Raw genomic sequence first — 22,382 nt, 5'->3', positions numbered from 1 at the left:
GGAAGAAACCATTTACATGGAACAACCAAAGGGCTTCATACATCAGAAAACCAAGAACAAAGTCTGCTTACTGAGAAAATCATTGTATGGGCTGAAGCAGAGTCCGAGGCAGTGGAACAAAAGGTTTGATGAGTTCATGATTGATATTGGTTTTGTGAGAAGCCAATATGACAGATATGTCTATCTAAAGAAGGATGAAAGACAGGTTATCTTGTACCTACTGATTTACGTTGATGATATATTGATTGCAAGTAAAAGTAGGACAGAGATATCATCCTTGAGACAACAGCTCAACACAGAGTTTGAGATGAAAGATCTGGGTGAAGCGAAGAGAATTCTGGGCATGGATATAGTGAGAAACAGGAAAAGACAGGAGATTCATCTGAGTCAAAAGAACTACTTGAAGAAGGTTGTTCTGCGGTATAACATGAATCAAGAAAAATCTGTCTTGACCCCTCTGGGACAGCATTTGAAGCTATCTGCGAGTCAATCACCTGAAAGTGAGGAAGACAAGATGAAGATGGCTGGTATTCCATATGCTAGTGGAGTGGGGAGTCTCATATATGGAATGGTGTGCAGTAGGCCTGATCTGGCATATGCAATCAGTGTAGCGTCAAGATTTATGGCTAATCCGGGAACATATCATTGGGAAGCTCTTAAGTGGATTCTCCGATATCTCATAAACACAACTGGGTTGGGGTTGAAGTTTGAAAAACAGCAAGATGGGATTGATCCGGTAGTTGGATATGTGGATTCAGATTTTGCTGGGAACTTAGACACGAGAAAGTCATTGACTGGATATGTGTTCACCTTTTATGGCACATCGATCACCTGGAAGTCAAATCTATAGTCAGTGGTTGCTCTTTCTACCACTGAGGCAGAATTCATAGCTGTCACCGAGACCATAAAAGAAGGATTGTGGTTAAAAGGAATGATAGCGGAGTTGGGTGTAAAACAAGATCAAGTTGTAGTAAACTGTGACAACCAAAGTGCAATACACTTGACGAAACACCAAGTCTATCATGAACAATCGAAACACATAGATGTGAAGATGCATTTCATGAGAGATGTAATTGAAAAAGGAGATGTGGTCCTTGTGAAAATAGCATCAGAAGAAAATCCTGCAGATGCTATGACTAAGTCACTGTTGTATGCTAAGTTCAAGAAATGTTTGGACTTAGTTAATGCGGTGATTGGAAATTAGCCAAGGAGGCTAGGATGGAGAGCAACATTCAACCTGAAAGAATCAAGGTGGAGATTGTTGAAGTATGCTTCTATCAGATTGAATGGGTATAGAGAAGAGATCGGATCGAATAGTACAGATTAGATGAACTCGGTGATCAGATGAGTTCATGGCCAGATCAAATACTGGGATCAGATCGAAGTGATGGTCAAATGAGTCTTCGGATGAGTTCATGCAGATAGATTGCTCGAGTATTGTGACTTGGTTAAGAAGTAAGATGAAGTGTCCGAGAAATCTATACGCTTGCAGGCAGATCGATGCAGATCGAAATACGAGGGCAGATCAGACTGATGAATGAAAGCTTATCGGGTTGGACCATGTTGACTTTATATTTGGGTCATAAGTTACTGTTGGCATAAAGCCCAAGATGAAAGTCGATCTAATTCTCTATATAAGCAGATGGAAGCTGGCCGCAACGAGAATAACAGAAAATCAAAATTCTTTAGAATATATTGTGAGAGAAGAAGGAGAGATTTCGGAGGAGAAAACTAAGCGTAGATTGTGACGGGTAGATTCAAGGCTTTAAGCTTGAATTGTGTCTGTATCTAGCTTGATAGTTTGTCTGAGTCCATCTCTGTAATAAGCTCTGTTCTTGAGCTTGGGTTGTTCTGTTGGTGATTAATAAAAGTGTGTGTTGCTCTCCCGTGGACGTAGGCAAATTCATTGCCGAACCACGTAAATACTTGCGTTGTTTATTGTTTTCGCGTGAGTGTGTGAGTTTGATTTGTGTGCGTTGATTTTATCTGTTCTGGGATTGTGTTGTTGTTCTTGTGTGTTCATCTGCTTGGTAAATTCTCGATAACCAAATTTTGGATTGATTCCTAACAATTTTAATCAACTTTTCATTTCGTAATTGAATCTAGTGTGAATTTTTTTTTATCTTCTTGAACAATTTTCCCTTATTTAAAAGTTCATTTGTGTCACAATATTGAGGTCCCCGTAAGAGAACTTTGGGCAGCAAAACAAAGTCCGTTACACTAATTGGTATACCATTATTAAATTTCTTACTTTAGAAGCCCATTCACTCTTATTCATCGAAGGACCAGTTTTTCAAAATGCAAATTATAAGACAAATTAGGTAGTTGAAGTTGGTTGAAATCTTGTTCCGTTTGGTCATCAAACTCCCCCAACTCTTCTACCTTGTCTTTCTTTTTGTACAACCTTATTAAATCCACCCTCAAAATTCAAGAACCTTGAGTTACTTTTCTCCATAACACATAACGTCCCTCATATCTAAATCCATGAAACTGGTCGAGAAGATGTTCGTGCTCACGAAAATTGAAAAATCAGTGGTGATATTTTTCGCGATCACTTTCGGGTATTTCATAAACGGGCATGAGTGCAAGGTGGTGCAGTTTATATTCGGGGATTCTTTATCGGACGTCGGGAACAACAACAATCTCGCCAAGAGTCTAGCTCGAGCCAGCTTGCCTTGGTACGGTATCGATTTTGGCAGTGGTTTGCCCAATGGCCGGTTCTCTAATGGCCGGACAGTTGCTGATATAATAGGTAACGATGTATATATATCTATGTGAGCATCCACTATGGAAACCTATGTAACCACCAGCTGACGTGTCGTCTTATACATGTAATAGGTCGACGTCACCTCAGCCGGTGCTCGTATTTATTTGTAGGTTGCATGACATACTTAATAGGTGATTTGATAATGAATTTCAGGTGATCACATGGGGCTTGCAAGGCCTCCAGCATTTCTTGATCCATCTATAGATGAAGATGTTATACTGCAAAATGGAGTGAATTTCGCCTCCGGAGGCGGCGGCATTTTGAATGAAACTGGCTCACTTTTTGTAAGTAATTGGATCAAATCTTGATATATATATATATGTATCGATGTTTTTAATTGTTTTGCGAATCACCAACGGACATATATCGATTTTTTAAAGAATTTATAGAGATTTCACAAATGATTGCTTAGTAAATTTATCATGTACGTAGATCCAGAGATTCGGGCTATACAAGCAAATTGAACTGTTTCGAGGGACACAAGAACTGGTTAGAGCCAAAATTGGAGACACTGAAGCAGATCAATTCTTCCAGCAAGCTCGATACGTCGTCGCGTTAGGGAGCAACGATTTCATAAACAACTACTTGATGCCTGTCTACACCGATTCATGGTCTTATTCAGATGATAGCTTCAATCAGTATTTGATGCAAACCCTACAAGACCAACTCACAGTAATCAATCATTCATTAATTAGTTATCACACAAAAAAAATAGAAAATTTTGACATTTTTCACTTGTTTTTGCCATAAGATTTTTTCAAGGAAAAACACTTTCTAATTAGTCCTTGAGTATCATGATATCATCACAGTTTTAGTCATTCTAAACACAATATCATGCATATATCCTATTCACAAAGTGACATGCTAATCATCTGCTATTTGTGAATCGATAAATGTTTGATCCCACAGATTCGCTAGCTTGTCTCATATTCATGCAACCTTTCAGGTGTTACATGGGTTAGGCGCGCGAAAACTGATGGTTTTCGGGTTAGGGCCAATGGGTTGCATCCCACTTCAAAGGGTGTTGAGTACATCTGGTGATTGTCAAGAAAGAACCAACAATTTGGCCCTAAAGTTCAATGAAGGAGCTGGCAAAGTTGTGGCTAACTTGTCCAACCACCTCCCTAATGCCACCTTCAAATTCGGAGATGCATATGATGTTGTCAATGATTTAATCAGCAATCCAAACAAATATGGTGAGAAAATTTAACATTCATGCATGTGTAGCAAATATATATATAATAATATATTACATCAAAGTTATATGTAATAATATATATAAATGTTTTTTTTTCCAAATATGAATTGGCTATAGGGTTTAGCAACTCGGATTCTCCGTGCTGCTCGTTCGGCAAGATTCGACCGGCTCTAACGTGCATCCCAGCATCCACGCTGTGCAAAGATCGGAGCAAGTATGTGTTTTGGGACGAGTACCATCCGTCCGACGGTGCTAATCAGCTGATCGCGAATGAGTTGATCAAGAAACTTGGATTCGAACCCGTGAATCAGACGAATCCTTCGTCTCCCTCGCCATCTGGGAATTGATATGAGCAATCGTTTTGTGTGTTATATGAGCTACTTAGCTTTTTGATATGTAGAGCTACAATTTCCTTTTTTTTTTTTTTTGGGTCGTAAATACATATTTTTCAAAGTTTCAATGGTATTATTGTATGTTGTCATGTCTCGAGTCCACAAGCAGTTGAATATGAGAGTTAAACGAGTTTTAGTTCAAATTTATTGAAACAGTAGTACTCCTGCAATTAATTCAGCTAGTTTCAGTAAAATACTAGCTAGCTAGCCAAATGTTTTATTTCATTTTCATTAATCTGTGAGATTTTGATATATGGATATTTATTATGACATGATTTAATCTACATAAAATGTCATAAAATTTTGGTAAATGGAAATGCTTGTAATTCATAAATGGAAATTTTGGTAAAATGTCAGCTAGTTTCATATATGCCTAGCTCAATCAGTTCTCGAAACAACTGGCGAGTGATGGAAAATTTAACCCTCCCCTTAATATCTTGACGTTGAATCTAAAAGTGGATACTACGAGAAAGAGTTATTGAATACAATACCAATCGAACAACACCAAAAATACAATTTTCCTTCAAAAAAAATCAATTTGCAAAGATTTAACAATTTTAACGAGATGGATATCTCTGCAGGGACATCAACAAATCAAGAAAATAATTTTCAGGGAACCACAAAATACAATGTACATAGTACAAGAAACATACACATATATATAATCAACATATTCCGTTTATATATATGCACATAATAATTATATTAAACTTTTCGAGGATAAATTACAGCATTGTAACCAAGAGTTGTGTGGCCGGCGGTGGCAACCAACTCAGGCGCCGCGTCGCCTCTTCACCGCGGAGGAGTGTGGCGGTTGTTAGCCCCCGTTCCAGGGTAATCATTCAATTCAATCTCACTTCTCGTTTTCAATTTTTTCTGCAAAGTTTAAACAACCAAGTATATATAACATATTCAAACCAATAATCTAGAAAAATTATGCGTACTTTGTTAAACTAGATAGAGCTATATATATATATATTTGGCCAAGTTATGACATAAGTGAATTACTGAATATTATATATAATTATATATGCAGCCGACTCACAAACCCGGTGAGTCGGCTGATTAAGTTTGAACTCGAGCTCGAGCTTAATTATAATCAAATCAGCATCATGAACAAAAAATTTCATGTGTCTAACTCGAATTCGATTCGTTCACACCCTTTTCCACGAATAGTTGGCAAGTTGGTGTAAATCTTTCACCACAAAATGTCAAGATTTCTCATAATTTTGAACACTAGGTCAAGTAATAACCGAGCACTTACTGAATTTCCCTCCATCTTTAAAGGCTTCTGCACTTGCTTACTATTTCCTGCAAAGTATATCAAATCAGAAATTAATTAGAGACGTCACAAATAATTTGCACTATGAATTAAAAAGGTAATGATTTTATTTAAGGTAACTTACTTGTAGAAGGGATATTGGCTCCATTAATGAAGAGAAGGTGGGAGAAACACAAAAGAGCCACAAAAATTAGTCGAATACAAGTGCCCACGGCCATGAATAAAATTAATTTTAGCGCACACAATATAATCAGTTTAATTTCCTATGTTTTTGTTCTTGGAAATTGCTCAAAATAAGCACCAAATGGCAAACATGGCCGGCTTTTATACATGCATTTCTTGATTTATTATTATATTTGGCACACACTTTCAGATGACCATTGGGTATAATTCCATGAATTTGAGTCGGCACTAATTAACAAGAAAAAAAAATTTATGTCACTTCGATTCTTGGCCCCGGATAGTTGACAAAATTTGTCGAATTAATTAGTTTATATGTTTCTATCATGATAATCATTTTTTTTTTTAAAAAAAAAAAAAGAAAGATGTATTTTCATTGATCTACGAGGAATAGTTTTTTACTTTTGTAAAATATGCTTTTCACATCCTATCTAATATGAATGGTACTGAAATCTGACTCGACGCGATTTAAAATATTTGAATTTTATTAATATACTAACAACAATTTTTGTATAATATAATGACACGTGTTTGGTCGTAAATTGATATCACATCCGAACTTATGTATTCAATTCCCGCGAGTTTGTAAGTTGATACAATTATAAAGAATACTAGATTGTTTGAGAACAATGATTATTCTTATTTTGAAAGTAACATGAAACATGACTAGTTATCATATAGATATCTTTAATAATATGATCTATAATACTCTCGAACATATACGTATACGCCATTTTTTTAATCAAGATCGATCATTTGTAAATTAAATATTAAAAATTTACAACTTAAGATATATGTCATTAATCTAGACACGTCTCAAGAAAATCACCATTGGATAAAAGGAAAAAAAAAAAGGAATTAAAAAATTACATGATATGTAGATTGATGATATATATATTTATGGAGTTGACATTAAGGGAACAATTTCTTGGCGTGGTGTTAGGTTTCACCAACAAATTGATTAGGAAAAAGGTCAAAAGGGTTGGGGCCGCAAAGCAAGATCACAATACACGCATTTTCAATGATAAAATACAAATATAAAGAGGTTCAAAATCATTCCAAATCTCTGAATCTCATTTCTTTATTTTGTCAACTATGGAATGAGCTGATTAAATAAAGGAATGGGACAGCACAAATTTGGCTTTGTTATTTGCATTTTTATTATACATCAATGTCACTTGACATTTTAAATTTAAAATTAATGGCACAATCATTGGATTTGTTAAAATTGCCGACTACTGGTTAATTAAAGTGTAGAAGTGAGTCGAATTAGGATGGTAATTTTACTATTTTGCTCAACACTTTAATATAATTTTTAAAGGTACATTTTTTGTACACGAAATCTCATCGTTATTTGTTATGTACATATTGTGTAAACTTTTGGATTTATGCAGTATCCTGTAAAACACATTAGTCGGATAAATTGGATTATGCAAGTTACAACATATTCGACCGAGCAAGTCGGTAAAGATAATCGAACTCTCGTTGCGTTTTTGTTTAGTAGATAAATGGTCAAAATGAGCCCGAGACAATAAGGAAGTGTTGTAACCTTTAAAGAAAAGTGATTCTTCGATTTTCTCTTTTAAAAATTAGTGTTTTGTGTTTCTTAACCTTAAATTTTGTTTATGTTTATATTCACTTAAATTCAAATAGAAAAGCTAGTTTAACGTTGAATCTTGTATTTTGGTGAACGAATGAAAATTTTTCTGGGCACTATTACTCCAATATTTACAAAACACTCTGTCATTAACAAGTTTTTTAAAAAAATTTGTTTTTATATTTTATTTTCATACTCTATTAAATTTTTTTATTTTCATACACTATTCACTTCTTCACAAAAAAATTAATTATTTTTTAAGAACATATTATTTTTCAAACAATCCCCAAGGGCTAAGGCCCAAAACACGAAATACATCTTCATTAGGCTGATATATTTCCGGCCCAATATTTAATTGGACCAGTTGTGGGTGGCCCGATTCGTATTTATATCTCGTGCATAAGCCCAACAATGTAGTGTTTTATTTTTATATATATTTTTTACCCTACATTTTTTTTAGGAATAGCCTACATATTATTATATAGTTATAGAATCAAGTTATTTCGGAATATTGATTGAGTTGGATTTAAGTGGTGGTCACAAGCTCTCTCAAACACTACCTTAATTGTGTTACACAACATATTATACTATTGCCAAGTTGCTGCTAAGTATCGTTGCACTTTGGCCACAGTTTAATTGAATCATTGCTGAATCTAAATTCTGTCACGACTTTTCATAAATCGTTGCTAGAATTAGCTATGGTTTTAAACAAACCGGTCGCAAGATCCAAGTTTCTCTTGTAGACGTTTGTGGAACATTCACTTTCGTGATAATCTAATGTACATGCTTCATTGATCTTCTTCTTCTTTTCTTCCTACTAATTATTTCGTAATGGAGAATAGTGGGTATCATCAGATTAAATAGAATTCAACATTTTCATTTAATAATCATAATTTGGTTAAATTCAAAAATATCACGTTTTCTGAAGAAAAATTAGTTTAAATGCTTTATAAATTTTACCTCAGACATTTATCACTTAAATTTTAAACTACTTTTTTTATTTGTGTAATGTCGTATTCGAATTATAAGACAATCATTGTTATAAAATAATTACTTTTTTGGCCAATTTTTTTTTTTTCTGACCTCTTTTATTTTGGCACCACTTAGTGCAAAAGATAAGAAATTTATTATCTTTCTTTAATTTGTTTCATATTTGTCTCTATTTCTACAAATATTAGTGCCATATATCATTATAATATATCGATATATGATTCTTATGTTATATATCTTTAATCATATTATTTACAGGGCGTATCGGATGATTATGCATCCTTTAATGTTTCGTAACAAGAACCAAATTCAGGATTTTAATTACATTGCAAGTTATATCGAATATATGATTTGTTTAAAAATTTCTAAAAAAAAGTTTTAAGAATTCCTTTTAAATTTTTTAAGTATGCATGGCATTGCTTATCCATCACTTATAATCGATCTAAACATGTGAGATCCATACTCGACCCGATCCGAAACAAAATTCGAAGCCAATGAGTGATATGATATATTATATAGCAGCTAGGCTATGATGTTAACAAACAGCAGAAGCTCTTGAATTCCTTACACGTGTAAACTATTTCGTCACCTTCTCTGTGTCACGCTGCCATACAGTGACAACGTTTGGTTCGATTCTCCCGCGAGTTTTACCTGCCGAAATCATAGTACCACCTCTTGTCTCCTTCTCCTTTTCCCCCTTATTTTTACCTCTCTCTTTTCTTTACCATCCCTCGTTGCGATTGCCTTTTCATTTTTTTTTTCTATTTTTCCATTTTTTTTTAAATCTGAACAAGATTGGTTTTCCTCTTATGGGTATCCCATTTTTAGGGCATTTGCCTCTCGCATTTCTTTGTGTGTTTTGTGATTATAGATTTTAGAGCCACCATGCAAATGGGTTTTAGTTTTTTCGTGGGATTAGTGTAGTAGGGTAGCCTAGAGATTTTTCTTGTTGGCATTTTTTCATTGTTTTTTCCCCAGGTTGTTTCTTCATATTTCGATCCCTCTTTTGTGGGACAACAGAGGAATTTGATCTTTTTGTCCAAGGTGGTTCTTTTTTTTTTTATGTTTAATTTCGATGATTTGATGAAGAGAAATGGAAGAAAAGATTGGATCTTTGCCTAAAAAATTTTATTTATCTTTAACTTGTTGTCTTTGAAGGAATTGGGATGGCCTGTATATGTTCAAGTTTTGTTGTTTTGTAGGATGGGAAGAGTTAAGTTGAAGATACAGAGATTGGAGAATCTGAGCAGCCGGCAAGTTACCTATGGCAAACGGAGAGCTGGAATATTGAAAAAGGCTCAGGAAATTTCAGTGTTGTGTGACATTGATATTATCCTTCTTATGTTTTCTCCTACAGGAAAGCCTTCGATTTTTCGAGGACCACGCAGGTAGATTTCGAGCATTTAGTTTAGTTTGTATTGTGACATGTGATTGAGTCGTGAATCTTTGTTTTTTAATCTTGCATTTTTTGGTTGGTGGAATTGTAAATGCTGTCACGTTAGGCTAGTAGTACATGTATCTATCTCCTCATATGGTTTAACCAAGAAATTTCGTTTATCAAATATGAATTTTTAGTGAAATTGTGCATGAAATCGAAAACTTTATTCATTTGAGATGAACTATTCTGCTCGCTGGCGCTTGCTCGTGTGGCGAAAGAGAATAAATAGTATACATTAATTGTGGAAATTACTGAATGTGTCTTACTGGATTCTGTAAGCTAGACAATAACTGAAGACTACGGTTTCATATAAACCAGTAAGTTTATGAAGTAGAAGTTAAAATGCAAGCTTTGGGTATTCATGTTCACATGGACGATTTGGTGCTAAATGCTCGATGTACTTGTTTTCGCTTTCAGCAACATTGATGAGATGATTGCAAAATATGCTCAACTTACACCGAAAGAAAGGGCTAAAAGGTAAACTGTGATACTTGCACTATATTTTGTTTCTGTCAAGTTGAAGCATTGTGGATGCAACTTATTCTTCTTTTTTTCCATCTTATGGCCTTTGAACAGGAGATTGGAGAGTCTCGAAGTAAGTTCAATGTTTATGTATGAATCCTGTTCCTTAAATTATTCCTCTTTCGGAAAAGAGTAATTGAATTTCGTGCCTTTGGATTCATTAAATGATAGACATTGAAAAGAAATTTCAAGAAGCTCGACCAGGATGTTGATATAGAAGAGTTTCTTGATGCAAGGTGGATATTATATTGGTCAACTATATTTATTTTCTCTTCTTTGTAATTTATGATCAATTATACTTTCATCTGCTCTGTGTTAATTTTCCTTTTCAATTTTTGCAGTACACCGTCAGTCGAGGTACATCTCATTTTTCCTTGCATCATCTATAATTATGAAATTTTTAGCCTACTACATCAAGGGCCATCCTTAAAATCTTCTCCTGGTGATCTGCTACTGCTAGGAAATGCAAAACCGGGTGAGGATGCTGCGTGATCAGCTTACTCAAGTACATAACAGACTAAGGTAAAGCTAAAATTCTTTAGCACATCAAATATGATTTTTAATGGTCTTTTTGGTTAATAGAAGCACAGAGGTTCAAAGTTCTCTCCAAGTTGCTATTTCAACTACAATGATGATAAAACAATCAAAATCTTAGAAAAACTTATTTTTTCCCCTGGTTGATACTCATTACTCAGGCTTCTGAAAAATAAGATGTAGTGCTTGCTATCTTTATTTCAAATCATTAATTTTGAGCAACATGTGTACAATGGATTTGAGACCAACCTAAAAGAAATCAAGCGATGAGTTCAAGATAGTTTCTGGGATGAGTATAAAACTATGAAGAAATAAATTCAAGCATTACATCACAACAACCAAAATTTTCGATAGCAGTTTGAAATAAACATAGCAATACATTTTATTTTTCAGAAGCCTAAGTATCAACCAGGGGAAATGATAAGTTTCTCTAAGATTTTGATTGTTCAACCATCGTAAGTTGAAATAGCACCTTGGCGAAAACTTTGAACCTAGTCATTTGAAAACCATGCATCCAAATCCTTTACTCCCACAAATCCAAATCCTTTCATCCTAGCACAACCTTGGATAGTTGGATATTTGAAGTATTTTCTTTGTCCTCAGCTGGTGGACTAATCCAGACAAAATTGAAGATGTTGATCATCTGAATCAGATGGAGAATTCGCTGATGGAATCTCTCAATAGGATCCGCATGCAAAAGGTACTTCATTTATTTATTTGGTTCAGAAAAATGGATGAATTTTGAAATTTTTTGCATTCTGTAAAAGAAGCATAATGTTAGTGATTGGTGTTTGATTTGTTTGGATATTCTTCATGAACTATACCCAATGGAAAGAAACCAAAGTAACCTGTATACTTCTATCTGAGCAGGAAAATTTTGGGAAGTTCCCCCTTGTTCCATTTGATTGCACGAACCAGGTATAGAATCAATCTACTAGTGCAGAGTGTTCTTGTTGCTGTTTATTTCTTTCTTTTTTCTCCTTTTTATATGTCATTTATCAGAATTTCAAATTTGCGCGCACTTGAAAATTTTTAGTTCCTAAATGGGATGCACTTTTCAACGACAACAACCAGTGATCAGCATTGCCAAACCCCGTCATGGTTTCCAGAGGGTGATAGTCAACATATGATGCTACCGAATGAAGCCCATTTCTTGTCTAGTAGGTGAGTGGATCTCTCTGATACGGCATCATGAACTATATATTTGCAACAAATCAAATGATAAGGATTAATTTGTTAGTAGGAAATTTGATCTATTCATCAAGTTGAAACTTGGATGATTTGATTTTTTATTGTTCCTCTAGTATAATATATAGTTTCTGACGTTTCTCTTTAGAGATTTGGAGTGCGCGCAAGATGCGTCCTTCCCATCTTGTTCTAGTTTCTTTGGTGAGGTGAAAGACGATAATCCTGACAGTTCAAGACAACAGAAAAATGAGGCACAGAATATTATCACCATTGATGATTATACGAGCTCCGCTCAGTTGAGACTGCCTCTCGTCGAACAATTTCCATATCATCCATTTGGAAATTTAAGTTTTCCTGATGTCTTGGAGGCTGGGAGGGAGGCGAATTTTCTTCCCAGTGGTATGGATTATCAGATAAATGGAAATTTTGAACTCCCGAGATCCGTATACAACAGTTTGCAGCATAGTTTAGTTCCCACTGCCGGTGCATGCGCCATTTCTATGCTTAACGAGAACTCTTACCTTCAGGTCAGTGCTTGTCAATCAGTAACACATTTTGTTACTTTGTTGTTCGAAAAACTTCTTTTTTAAGGTTGGTTTGGATGCAATGTTTACTCGAGTTACATTAGCTGTGAGTTTTCGCAAGTCCTGTCCTAAAGTTTTCTTGCTAACCTTGATATGTTACTGATGTAAATCACTGGTCTCTCGCAGCCCCCAAATTAGATGGAAGATTTAGTTCAAGACTTGGCTCTCGAAACTCAATATTACTCGAGACCGATAAAGATCAGACATTAATTGATTATATGCGCTTTCAGCTCAGACGATCTAGGATATTTGCTGTCTCACAAGTCAATAAGACATTGGTGCGCGGTTCCTGGCATCATTATTTCGTCATTTTGCATTTATACAGGTTCTGTTTCTACTAATCACTCAGAGATCTTACATGAATTCACAGCCCAAGCCAAGGGTGGATAGGAAAATTTCGAAAGAAATTCTTGTAATGACTTTGTTCTAAATATCCCACATAAAGATTGCTTGTTGCCCATAAGCGTTTTTCGTTAGCATAAGATTGTCAGTGATATAGTAAAACATTTATATCAATAATAATTGCCATTAGAATTCTCTGTACATTGAAGCTCCCTTTGTTTGCAAAGTACAGCACAAATCTCTCCCAAATCCATAAACATGAAAAACATCATACTTCATTTTCATCTTCAGTATGTAATGAAATCAATTCGAGAATGTCTGGATAATGGTGTTGTGCCATGGGTCAGAAAGGTGCTGCAACAGGTTGTCGAATGGCCCTTTCCCAGTCACATTGTGCTGCACAATGAATCCCAAGAATGCCAACATTGCTAGTCTTCCTGCAAATTCACACACACAAGTACATTAAATCCCTGATTGAAACAGGAAACATAGTAGACGATTCAGAACTGTAACAAACATCTCACCGTTGGCTATCTCTTTCTCCTTGGCTTCCTCAGAGGGGGAGAAGTTCAAGGGGTTGAAAATGCCTCCGGGATAGCCAACTTCATTGGGAGGCAAGCTGTAGCTCTTAAAGATGGGATCTTGGTTAACACTTCCAGGGTTCTTGATGTCTTGCCACCTCCTGATCTCCACGTAGTGGAAGAGGATGAACTCGATGACGAAGAGGGTCGACGAGGAGGCGAAGTATTCGGCTTTCCCTGCGTCGTACCATTTCGGAACGTTGAGGATTCCAATCGAAGTCAAAACTTCAGGCAACAGCATGCCTGCGACTCCGAGCATTGCCCATCGGCCATTCACGAGCTCGGCCTGTACGAACCATCTCAAGTTCTCTGGGTCCTCCGCTAGTCCTAATGGATCAAATCCATTGTCACCTGGAAGACTGAGAAAAAGAAAACATGTAAGAAACAGCTCATTTGCCTTAAATTCAAGCTCGGCTCGTTTCGTTTACACACCTGCCGTTAAGGTAGCCGGGAGAAGCCAAACCCGGAAGCCACTGGCCTTTCTTGGCTTCAACTTTGAATGATCTGTATGACGAACCCGCCTGTTTCACGGAGACCTCCCGGTTCAACCTGCCGGATGATCCGGTGAGGAACCGGGTTTTCGAAGCACAAGGCCGGAAGCCGGCGACGGAGGCTTGTGTGGTGACAGTGGCCATTTCTCCAAGATGAATTCTTTCAGCTGGAGAAATTGTAGTGTTGATGATTTCGTGAGCTGCGAATGAATGTTTGGTGTTGGCAATTTGTATGGTTGTTTTTGCTGGTCTGATGCACTTGTGGCGATGGTTCGAGATTGGATTTGAGCCGTTGGTGTTGCTAGATTTTTGGGATCCAACGGGTGTGATTCGATGGGATAGCCAAAGGGAATCCATCATCTTATCTTTATCCCATTTGGCAAATCCACAAATCTCTTTCTTCGCAGCTGTTGGTGTTTTCAGATCACGAGGGACCCTTTTCTATGGTGTTGGGGATTAAAGATTTTGATAGGTTATTACAATGGTCTTGCTTTTTTGGAATCTCTTTTCCGCCAATCGGTTACCGACACGTGTTGACTTTGAAGCTTAGGTGGATGATTGCACTCCAACGCAATTCACCCAAAATTTTAAACTCAGGGGTTCAGTATCGTTAGATCTGCGGTGAGACTGTGAGGTCGAAGTTTTTGTCATCTGTCTAGACTTATCTGATTTTCTTTTTCGGTTAAATCGGTGAATACTATCAACTCGAGCTTGAGCTTGTAGTTGACCACTCAAGATTGAATTCTAGTTAAAATAGTCGGGATGATGCGATGATCTTGAACTCAAGGGTGGCAAAAACTAAGACGAAGCTCAAACTTCTACTCTCGTTTAGTTCAATGCATTCAAAAATGATTGCATATCTATATTTCAAGTGTTTAATTTAATATAAACTATATGAATTTCTAATCCGATGAAGTAATTGAAATCTGGTGAAGGAGCTATGCCATTACTCCCTATTTCTCATTAATCATATGATGCATAATGGAGTAGCTTAATAGATTTTCAACCACGATCAAATGAAGTTATTGAATCATAGAGTTATAGCTTTTTTTAAATAAAAAATCGTACGTAGATACCTCTCGACGAAACCTTTTCCATACTCAAGTCAACGTCGCGTCAATACGAATACATTCATATAAAAAAATTAAATAAATGTAGGAATACCGACATACTGTCCACTTATGATTAAAATCTTGAATTTTTATAATTTTCGAAAGAAAAATAGTGATAAATTGAAATTATATACAAACCCAACAATAAAACATCTTAGAATTTAAACTCAAAACGGGCTTAGATGTTGCTGCAAGGCCCGAGTTTGAATTCGGTCCAACTTCCAAGTCCGGCCTGACAGCCTAATTGACACTCTCGGGATCATCAACCCCCACATTCGAGAAAGACCTTTGGTTCCATTTCAATTTTTAATATTTTTGGATTAAAATAATAAAATTTCGAAAATCCTTGGTCAAGAATTTGTGATACAGCGTAGACAGTGTACACACTCATCGCGGAAAAAGTAATAATTTAATATAAAATCAAATATTTTTCCATAGGATTATTGTTAGATATGGGACTTTCAAAATTGAAATATAAAGATAATAATATTTCATAGCTTCCATTCGTTTAGATTATATTTCATTTTTTCTTTTTCCCAACTCCCAATAATATAGTTTATTTTTCATATTTAACGTTATTTTTTCAATACAAAGTTACCCTATTAAATAATTATCATTAACTATTTATACAATTATTTTATTATGTTAAAATCCTAATTAAATAAATACAAAATGAAAAATTATTTTATAAAATTTACTTTTCCAAAAACTTTTCATAATTTACATGAAAACATACACGAATCTAAATGATCAGTGAAACGAAAAAAATACTTGTTTTAACGATCATGATGTTTAATTAATGCTACTTTAATTTTTCCCGGACACGTTAAATGCCATTGCAAATAGATGATGTTGATTATATATAAAAAATGAAATAATACAGTTTACTTTTGAAATTGATGAGCAAAAATATTTGAAAAATATTCACCTCTGCTCCATATTCAAAATATATCAAAATAAAAAATAATAATAATAATAATAATATTTTAAAATTACAACTATTACTGCAAAAGCAGAAAAGTAACAAGCACTAGCGGCTAGGCCATTTATTGATTATTACACAAAATTATAAAAGCACATACAACAATAAACGGTCCACATTCTTATAACATAATCTGAACCAACCAGACACACTAACCAAGGCCCTTAGCCCCTTCACTGGAAACAGCTCCAAAATTGCTATTTCCAAGACAAACGACTGATTCTGCCCCAACTCAAAAATACCTAGACAGAACTCACTTCCACTTTGACCAAAAAATGGCTAGAGCCACTCCAAAATCAGCACTACCCATTTTGGTACCATAACTACACTACCTAATACAAACTATAAAAATATATATGTTTAAGACTTTTTTCTTGTTCTTTTTTGTTAAGTGAATTGCCCTCCGGTGAAGGTCTGCCCAAAGGACCATCCGGCGGGGATGACGTTGTCACATACGACGGTGCGGCCGTCGCCTGTCGTGACCTTGAAAGAGAGGCTCTGGCCGTCGACATTGGAGTTGCTTTGCCAGTTTTGGCCCCAGTTTCTGGACATAGGCTCCCAGTTGTTTCTTGAACCTTTGACGGATACGGACTGGACATCACCGGAGCCTCCCACGTTGGTGATTAGAACGAGGTTGAAGTAAGAATGCCCGTTTATGGTGAACCTTATTCCACCCCTTCTTTCGCATGTCACCCTGCATTAATGTTTGTCGTTTAACTAAAAGTTTCAATTTTTCACAATTCAACACATGCATCAGTACGGCGAAAATTGTCATTTTTAATTGGAAAAAATGCTTTTTTGATCATTTATGTTTAACTATTTTTTATCACGATTTTCTTTGTGGTTAAATTTCAATTTTAGTCCATTGTTTTTGTTTTTTTTGTTTTTTTCGATTTAAGTCGATTTTCAATCCAATGTTGATGTGACATCGTTGTAGTATTAATGTTGTAGCGTTAATGTGAGGTTAACTTTTACAATTTGAAGACAACAATTCCCGTGAAAAAAAAAAAATCAAAATTGTCAAAAATCAAAAAATACAAGACTAAAAGTTGACGCGTTACCTTCGGTAGCAAATAGGAACAACCCCGGCTTCATACTTGGCGATCTGCTGAAACACGGGCTGCGAAAGATCGAAGTGGCGGTTCGGGGGGTTGCACCACCCTCCGGAGTCGCCGGGCAAGGCGTTGTTGGGCGGGCAGAAGTTGGTGGCGGTGACCACAACCGACGACTGCAGGCACCATCTCTGCTCGTTCACACACCTCAGCTCGAAACATGCACCGCAGCTCTGCCCGTCGTTGAACAGCGCAGTGCTCAGCGCCGCCGTGTTAGTGCCGTACCCTTCGCTGTACAGGTTCCCGTACCCACAAGCCCCGCCTGCATGGCAGCGGAAACAATCACAAATCAACAAATAACAACAGATAACACACAACACAAAGTGAATTCTACGTACTGCAAGAGTTATATATATATATAATGACACATACCCATGGTGCCGGAAGCGTCGCCGCCGCCGTAGAAGGTGGCGCGCGCCTCCGTCCATCCTTCTTCGTACCCGTATGAGAATGAATGGGAGCCAAGAATTATCAGCAAACATGCGAGAATGGAGAGGTTCCCAGAGAAAGACATGGTTAGATTATTCAGTGAATAATCTGAGAAAAGGGTCTGTGGAGTGGAAATCATGTTGAAGTGAAAGATTGGAATATATAGATATGCTGAGGAAGGGGGCGTTAGCCTCGTAGGGCTAACGTCATAATATATAGTAACATTTAATTCGGTGAAATTAAGTAGAAGGAAAAAAAAATTACTATGTAATTAATTACGATTTTTGTTTACAATCGACAGTGTCGAAAAATGACGTGATATTAAAAATTTATTACGTGAAACCAATAATTGTTAGTGTGTATAATATCATATCAATATATATATATATATATATATATATTTATTTATTTATGGATTGAATGTGTAGATTATATAATCAAAAATATAATTTCTACATCTATTCTGAGATGGTTTATTATGTAATCATACAAAAAAATATAGGTAAATTAAAGGGGGATATACTTCACTTGTCTATTTGTTGTTTCAACTTTCAATTTAATTATCTTTATTTAATTCATTCCTATTATATTTTCCAAAACTTAGTTCATTTGGGTGTACTAATTAAAAATAATAATAATAATTTTACTCAAAGTACAAATTAAATTATATACTTGGGATAATTGGAAAAGGAAACGAAGTTTTGTATAATTGTGACGGATGGTACATTCAACTTAAAAAGAAATCAAATATGTCATGACTATGGTACATTTACTAATCAACGCACGTTAATTATTTTATATCTTTAAATTAAAAGCATAATTTCTATTCGTTGTTTAAAAAATTCGCAACTGGAACAAGTAGAGCATGGACCGCAGGTGTTCACATATCAAGGCACATTAATTATTTCTATTTTAACTTTTTTTTGTATTTTTTAAAAGTTGCTTTTTATTTTATATTATTACTTGAGATTTCATATATTCGAAATGGTTCAAAATTCAAAATGACCTAAACTTCTCATTATGTGATTACGACGGTACAATTAGGTATTGGCTTTTGAATCCCTCATTTTTCGTACTAGCTATTTCCAAGAGTATTCAACATTTGTATCATCTCCAATGCGATAGTCATTCGAAGTAGACAGAGATGGATCCAGGCATTAAGATTACGGTGGGTTTGAACTTAATTAATGTATTAAATTATATATTATTACAAAAAATTCATTACAAAAATACTAATGTACTATTAAAAATGGATTTTTTTTTTGTCATGAATATTTTCTTATTAGCGATTTTGATCTTATATGTTATAGAATTTCAATTTTAGTTCATTATCTCTAGCTATTTTGGCAATTTTCATATTTTTTTTGACTTGGCTCTGTCATGGAAACAATGAAATGCTGATGTGATGTCAATATGTGACACAATGAAAAAGAATTATAATTTCCAAAAAAAAAATTGCAAGAGTAAACTGAAATTTAACAACATAGATAACCAAAATCGCAAAATGACAAATCTGTCAAACCAAAATCGCAAAATGACAAAATGAATTCATACGTTAAAATTAAGAAAATGTGCTAGGCTTGGTGTTTGGAAATGTGAGATGTACTGGCATGAACGAATCTAGAAATTAGAGTTGAGGGTGAACTTGAACTTAATCAATAAATTATATGTTACAAAAAAAATTCATTACAATTGTACTACTCACAAAAAATAGAAAAATTATGTTTTTGATCTTATATATTTGTCTTTAGGATTTTAATCCTCTATGTTGTCAAATTTCAATTTTAGTCGATCTTGGTTTTTTTTTATTTTTTCAACTTTCATATTTCTTCTGACTTGGTTCTGACATGAAAATAATGAAGTAATGGTATGACACTGGAGTTTATAGTGCCACATTAGCACTTCCAATAAAAAAATACTAGAATTACCAAAAAAAATTGCGTGACTAAAATTTGATAACATAAAAAATCAAAATCATAAAATGAAAAATTTGCAAGACAAAAATGCAATTTTTCTCCAGAAAATGAAGTTGTGCACTAGAATTAAGAAGTTGAGCTAAACTTCCGATGTCAAAAGTAGGTTTTATTGAATTAAGTAAAACAAATTACATATGTAATAAAAAAAAAATTGGGGTAGACTACAGCTTAGAACTGGCCTAAGCAAGATCGATAATCCATCCTTTGTACTAGACTAAGTAAAAAGCTTACATATGTAATAAAATAAAAATAAAAAAAATTGGGATGAACTATATACAATCTAAAACTGGTCTAAACGAGATCCATCCTTTAGATGTGGATATGGTAAGAGATTTTGTTGTTAACAATACGGTTTTATCTTAGAATCATGACAATCAACCGCTAAAAACTTGTACATATGAAGGCAAAATTTGTTTTAACAGTATAATGTGGTGTGACTAGATCATCTTTAGGTCTATTATGTTGTCTGACAAATTGCATCAAGATATATTTCCCTGATACACAATTAAAACATCATTAATAACATACATTATCTTCATCCTTTTGTAGCACATGCATGAATTAAGAAATATAATTGATAAAGTCAATTTATATACAAACTTCCTAGCTTATCTATTTAATTAATTTATTCAAATTACACTTTCAAGATTCATTTAAGAAATATATATTAGTAAAATAAACAAATATTAGAATAATATTGGTTAATATGATATAATCTTTTATGTTTGAGACAAGAAAAAAATATGATCTATATAATGGAGATAAATATCGTGTGTGTGTAACAGAAAAACATACATTAAATTAAAACCCTTAAATATGTAGTCGTTTTCAAATTTTATAGGCACGCAGCCGATAATAATTAGGACTTTGGGAAGCGGCGAAAAATTAAAGCCAATGGATTTGTTACGAATATTGGACAAATGCCGACCACTATTGAATTCCATCTGACAAATTAACTGCATGCATGCATTTCTAGCTAGCTAGCATCAAATTTCATATTATATACGTATGTTAGTGTAAATAATTCTATTAATATTTGGGGTAATTAGATACATTATCCGTATGAAATATCAATATTTCTAAAATCTCTCGGGAAAAAAAAAGATCTTTTAGCTCTTTGTATTTTTGAATATTTAGCATAAAACCCCTTGTTCATACGTGCTTTTAGGTGTATTTGTGCTCAAAATTTCAACAATCTCATTATTTCATAGAAATGATGTATGCAATTAACCCTTAATATTTTCTTAATACATATGAGAAAATTAATAATGATAATATATAATTCATCAAGTTCCAGATATTTATAAAGCTTGATCATCAAGAGATATATTTGCTGATCAAGAACCTTGAAACTTAGATTTTCATGTATCTTATGATCATTCGAATCAATCCGAAATATGTCAAAACGCTACGGAAAATTTAAACCCATCATGGTACAAATATTTGTATTCATGATGAAATCAATTTTAGTTCGCATGTAGTAGTTTTTTTGTTTTTTTTAATGAAGTATGAATTTCCGACCGTTACTTTTTAATGTACATATAGTAACTATTTGCTCAATCGATCCCACACAATAATCTGCAAACTATGCAGAAAGTAAGGCTACAAAATTTTAGATACATTATCATCACTAAAATTAGGTGAATTTGTATGTCTGTTTATGAGAATGGTTTTCTCGTGCATCTAATAATTCGATTTTGTCATTTTGTTTTCAACTAAAATCTGATGACAACAGATTTCAACAGTTTCGTTCGGCAATCTTTGGAACAATCGAACCCGTCAAGCAGCTGCTTCCAGAAATAGCAAAATTACATTTAAAACTCAGAAAAAATATTTAAAAGTTCAAAATCATAATTTTATTTTTATTTTTAATTAAAGAATGACTTAAGTATTCTATTATTCTGTTAAAATTCATATAAAAATTAAATATTTGTCACATTATATTTAGTACTATAAAGTATTTTTTCCTTATATTTCAATGAAAGTGATTGTATATATTGTATATGAACAATTATTTTAAATAATTAAATAATATAATTATAGAGAACTAAATTAAAAATATATTTGGGTCATATTTTCACCACGATTTTTGGATTTTCTTTTTTCATGACCAGCGAATTTGCGATATTTTTAATGTCTATTTTAATGGTCTCTTTAAGGTCATCTCTAACCACAAATACCATTTTGGTACAACTTTTACACTAAAATAGTGCAATTTTTGCACCAAACACAATATCTATCTCCAACCCATTTACACCAAATTTTACACCAAAAGAAATATTCTCGAAATATTTCTTTTATTTCATATATATATTAATTAATTTTATTCAACATATTTTTACAAACTATATAATTAATTTTGCGATTATAAAAAAATATTTTATCGTTAATAAATATTTTTACATATTATATAAATAATATTTTAATTAATTAAAAAATATTTTATTGTTAATACATATAAATATTAAATTTAAAGTTTATGGTTTAATTGTGTTTTAATTTGCATGTGTGTTTCCATAATGGATTTCAATTACGTATTTTTAGTTTGATTATGTATTTTAGTTTGTATTTGTATTTTAATTGTCAACTAGTAGTATTCCTTTATGTATCCGAATTTTATATTTGTAGTTCAATTTATATTTATAGTTTAAATATTTGCATTTGCATTAAAAAATACAATTATTT

At 34.0% G+C, this 22,382-nt stretch overlaps 4 protein-coding genes across 5 annotated transcripts; 2 read left to right on the top strand and 2 right to left on the bottom strand.

Moving 5' to 3' along the window:
• Window positions 1-2,466: 2,466 nt before the first annotated feature.
• LOC140867310 (GDSL esterase/lipase At1g74460) lies at window positions 2,467-4,390 on the top strand. The gene is made up of 5 exons (XM_073272387.1): window positions 2,467-2,752; window positions 2,921-3,051; window positions 3,200-3,439; window positions 3,714-3,963; window positions 4,083-4,390. The coding sequence occupies exons 1-5, from the start codon at window positions 2,485-2,487 to the stop codon at window positions 4,310-4,312; spliced, it is 1,119 nt and encodes a 372-aa protein (XP_073128488.1). The 5' UTR covers window positions 2,467-2,484; the 3' UTR covers window positions 4,313-4,390.
• Window positions 4,391-8,963: 4,573 nt separating this feature from the next.
• On the top strand, window positions 8,964-13,050 carry LOC140863151 (agamous-like MADS-box protein AGL65). 2 transcript variants are annotated; one of them, XM_073266343.1, is made up of 12 exons: window positions 8,964-9,071; window positions 9,609-9,794; window positions 10,262-10,321; window positions 10,421-10,439; window positions 10,538-10,602; window positions 10,708-10,723; window positions 10,827-10,888; window positions 11,504-11,600; window positions 11,771-11,818; window positions 11,937-12,064; window positions 12,237-12,615; window positions 12,799-13,050. In XM_073266343.1, the coding sequence occupies exons 2-12, from the start codon at window positions 9,610-9,612 to the stop codon at window positions 12,808-12,810; spliced, it is 1,071 nt and encodes a 356-aa protein (XP_073122444.1). In that variant the 5' UTR covers window positions 8,964-9,071; window position 9,609; the 3' UTR covers window positions 12,811-13,050. The 2 variants fall into 2 exon arrangements, with proteins under 2 accessions (XP_073122444.1, XP_073122443.1); XM_073266342.1 differs by lacking the exon at window positions 8,964-9,071 and adding an exon at window positions 9,110-9,450.
• Window positions 13,051-13,166: 116 nt separating this feature from the next.
• On the bottom strand, window positions 13,167-14,302 carry LOC140863152 (chlorophyll a-b binding protein 4, chloroplastic). The gene is made up of 3 exons (XM_073266344.1): window positions 14,028-14,302; window positions 13,539-13,954; window positions 13,167-13,451 (listed from the first exon to the last, which is right to left on the bottom strand). Exons 1-3 carry the CDS (start codon window positions 14,228-14,230, stop codon window positions 13,318-13,320), a joined length of 753 nt encoding a protein of 250 aa, XP_073122445.1. The 5' UTR covers window positions 14,231-14,302; the 3' UTR covers window positions 13,167-13,317.
• Window positions 14,303-16,282: 1,980 nt separating this feature from the next.
• On the bottom strand, window positions 16,283-17,789 carry LOC140860049 (expansin-A1-like). The gene is made up of 3 exons (XM_073262807.1): window positions 17,665-17,789; window positions 17,242-17,554; window positions 16,283-16,874 (listed from the first exon to the last, which is right to left on the bottom strand). Exons 1-3 carry the CDS (start codon window positions 17,666-17,668, stop codon window positions 16,568-16,570), a joined length of 624 nt encoding a protein of 207 aa, XP_073118908.1. The 5' UTR covers window positions 17,669-17,789; the 3' UTR covers window positions 16,283-16,567.
• Window positions 17,790-22,382: the final 4,593 nt, after the last annotated feature.

Source organism: Henckelia pumila, chromosome 4 (genome assembly GCF_033568475.1).
Source record: "Henckelia pumila isolate YLH828 chromosome 4, ASM3356847v2, whole genome shotgun sequence".
Taxonomy (NCBI): Eukaryota; Viridiplantae; Streptophyta; class Magnoliopsida; order Lamiales; family Gesneriaceae; genus Henckelia; species Henckelia pumila.
The sequence above is the reverse complement of the archived record's forward strand: the minus strand, read 5'-3'. Positions and strand labels throughout refer to the sequence as shown.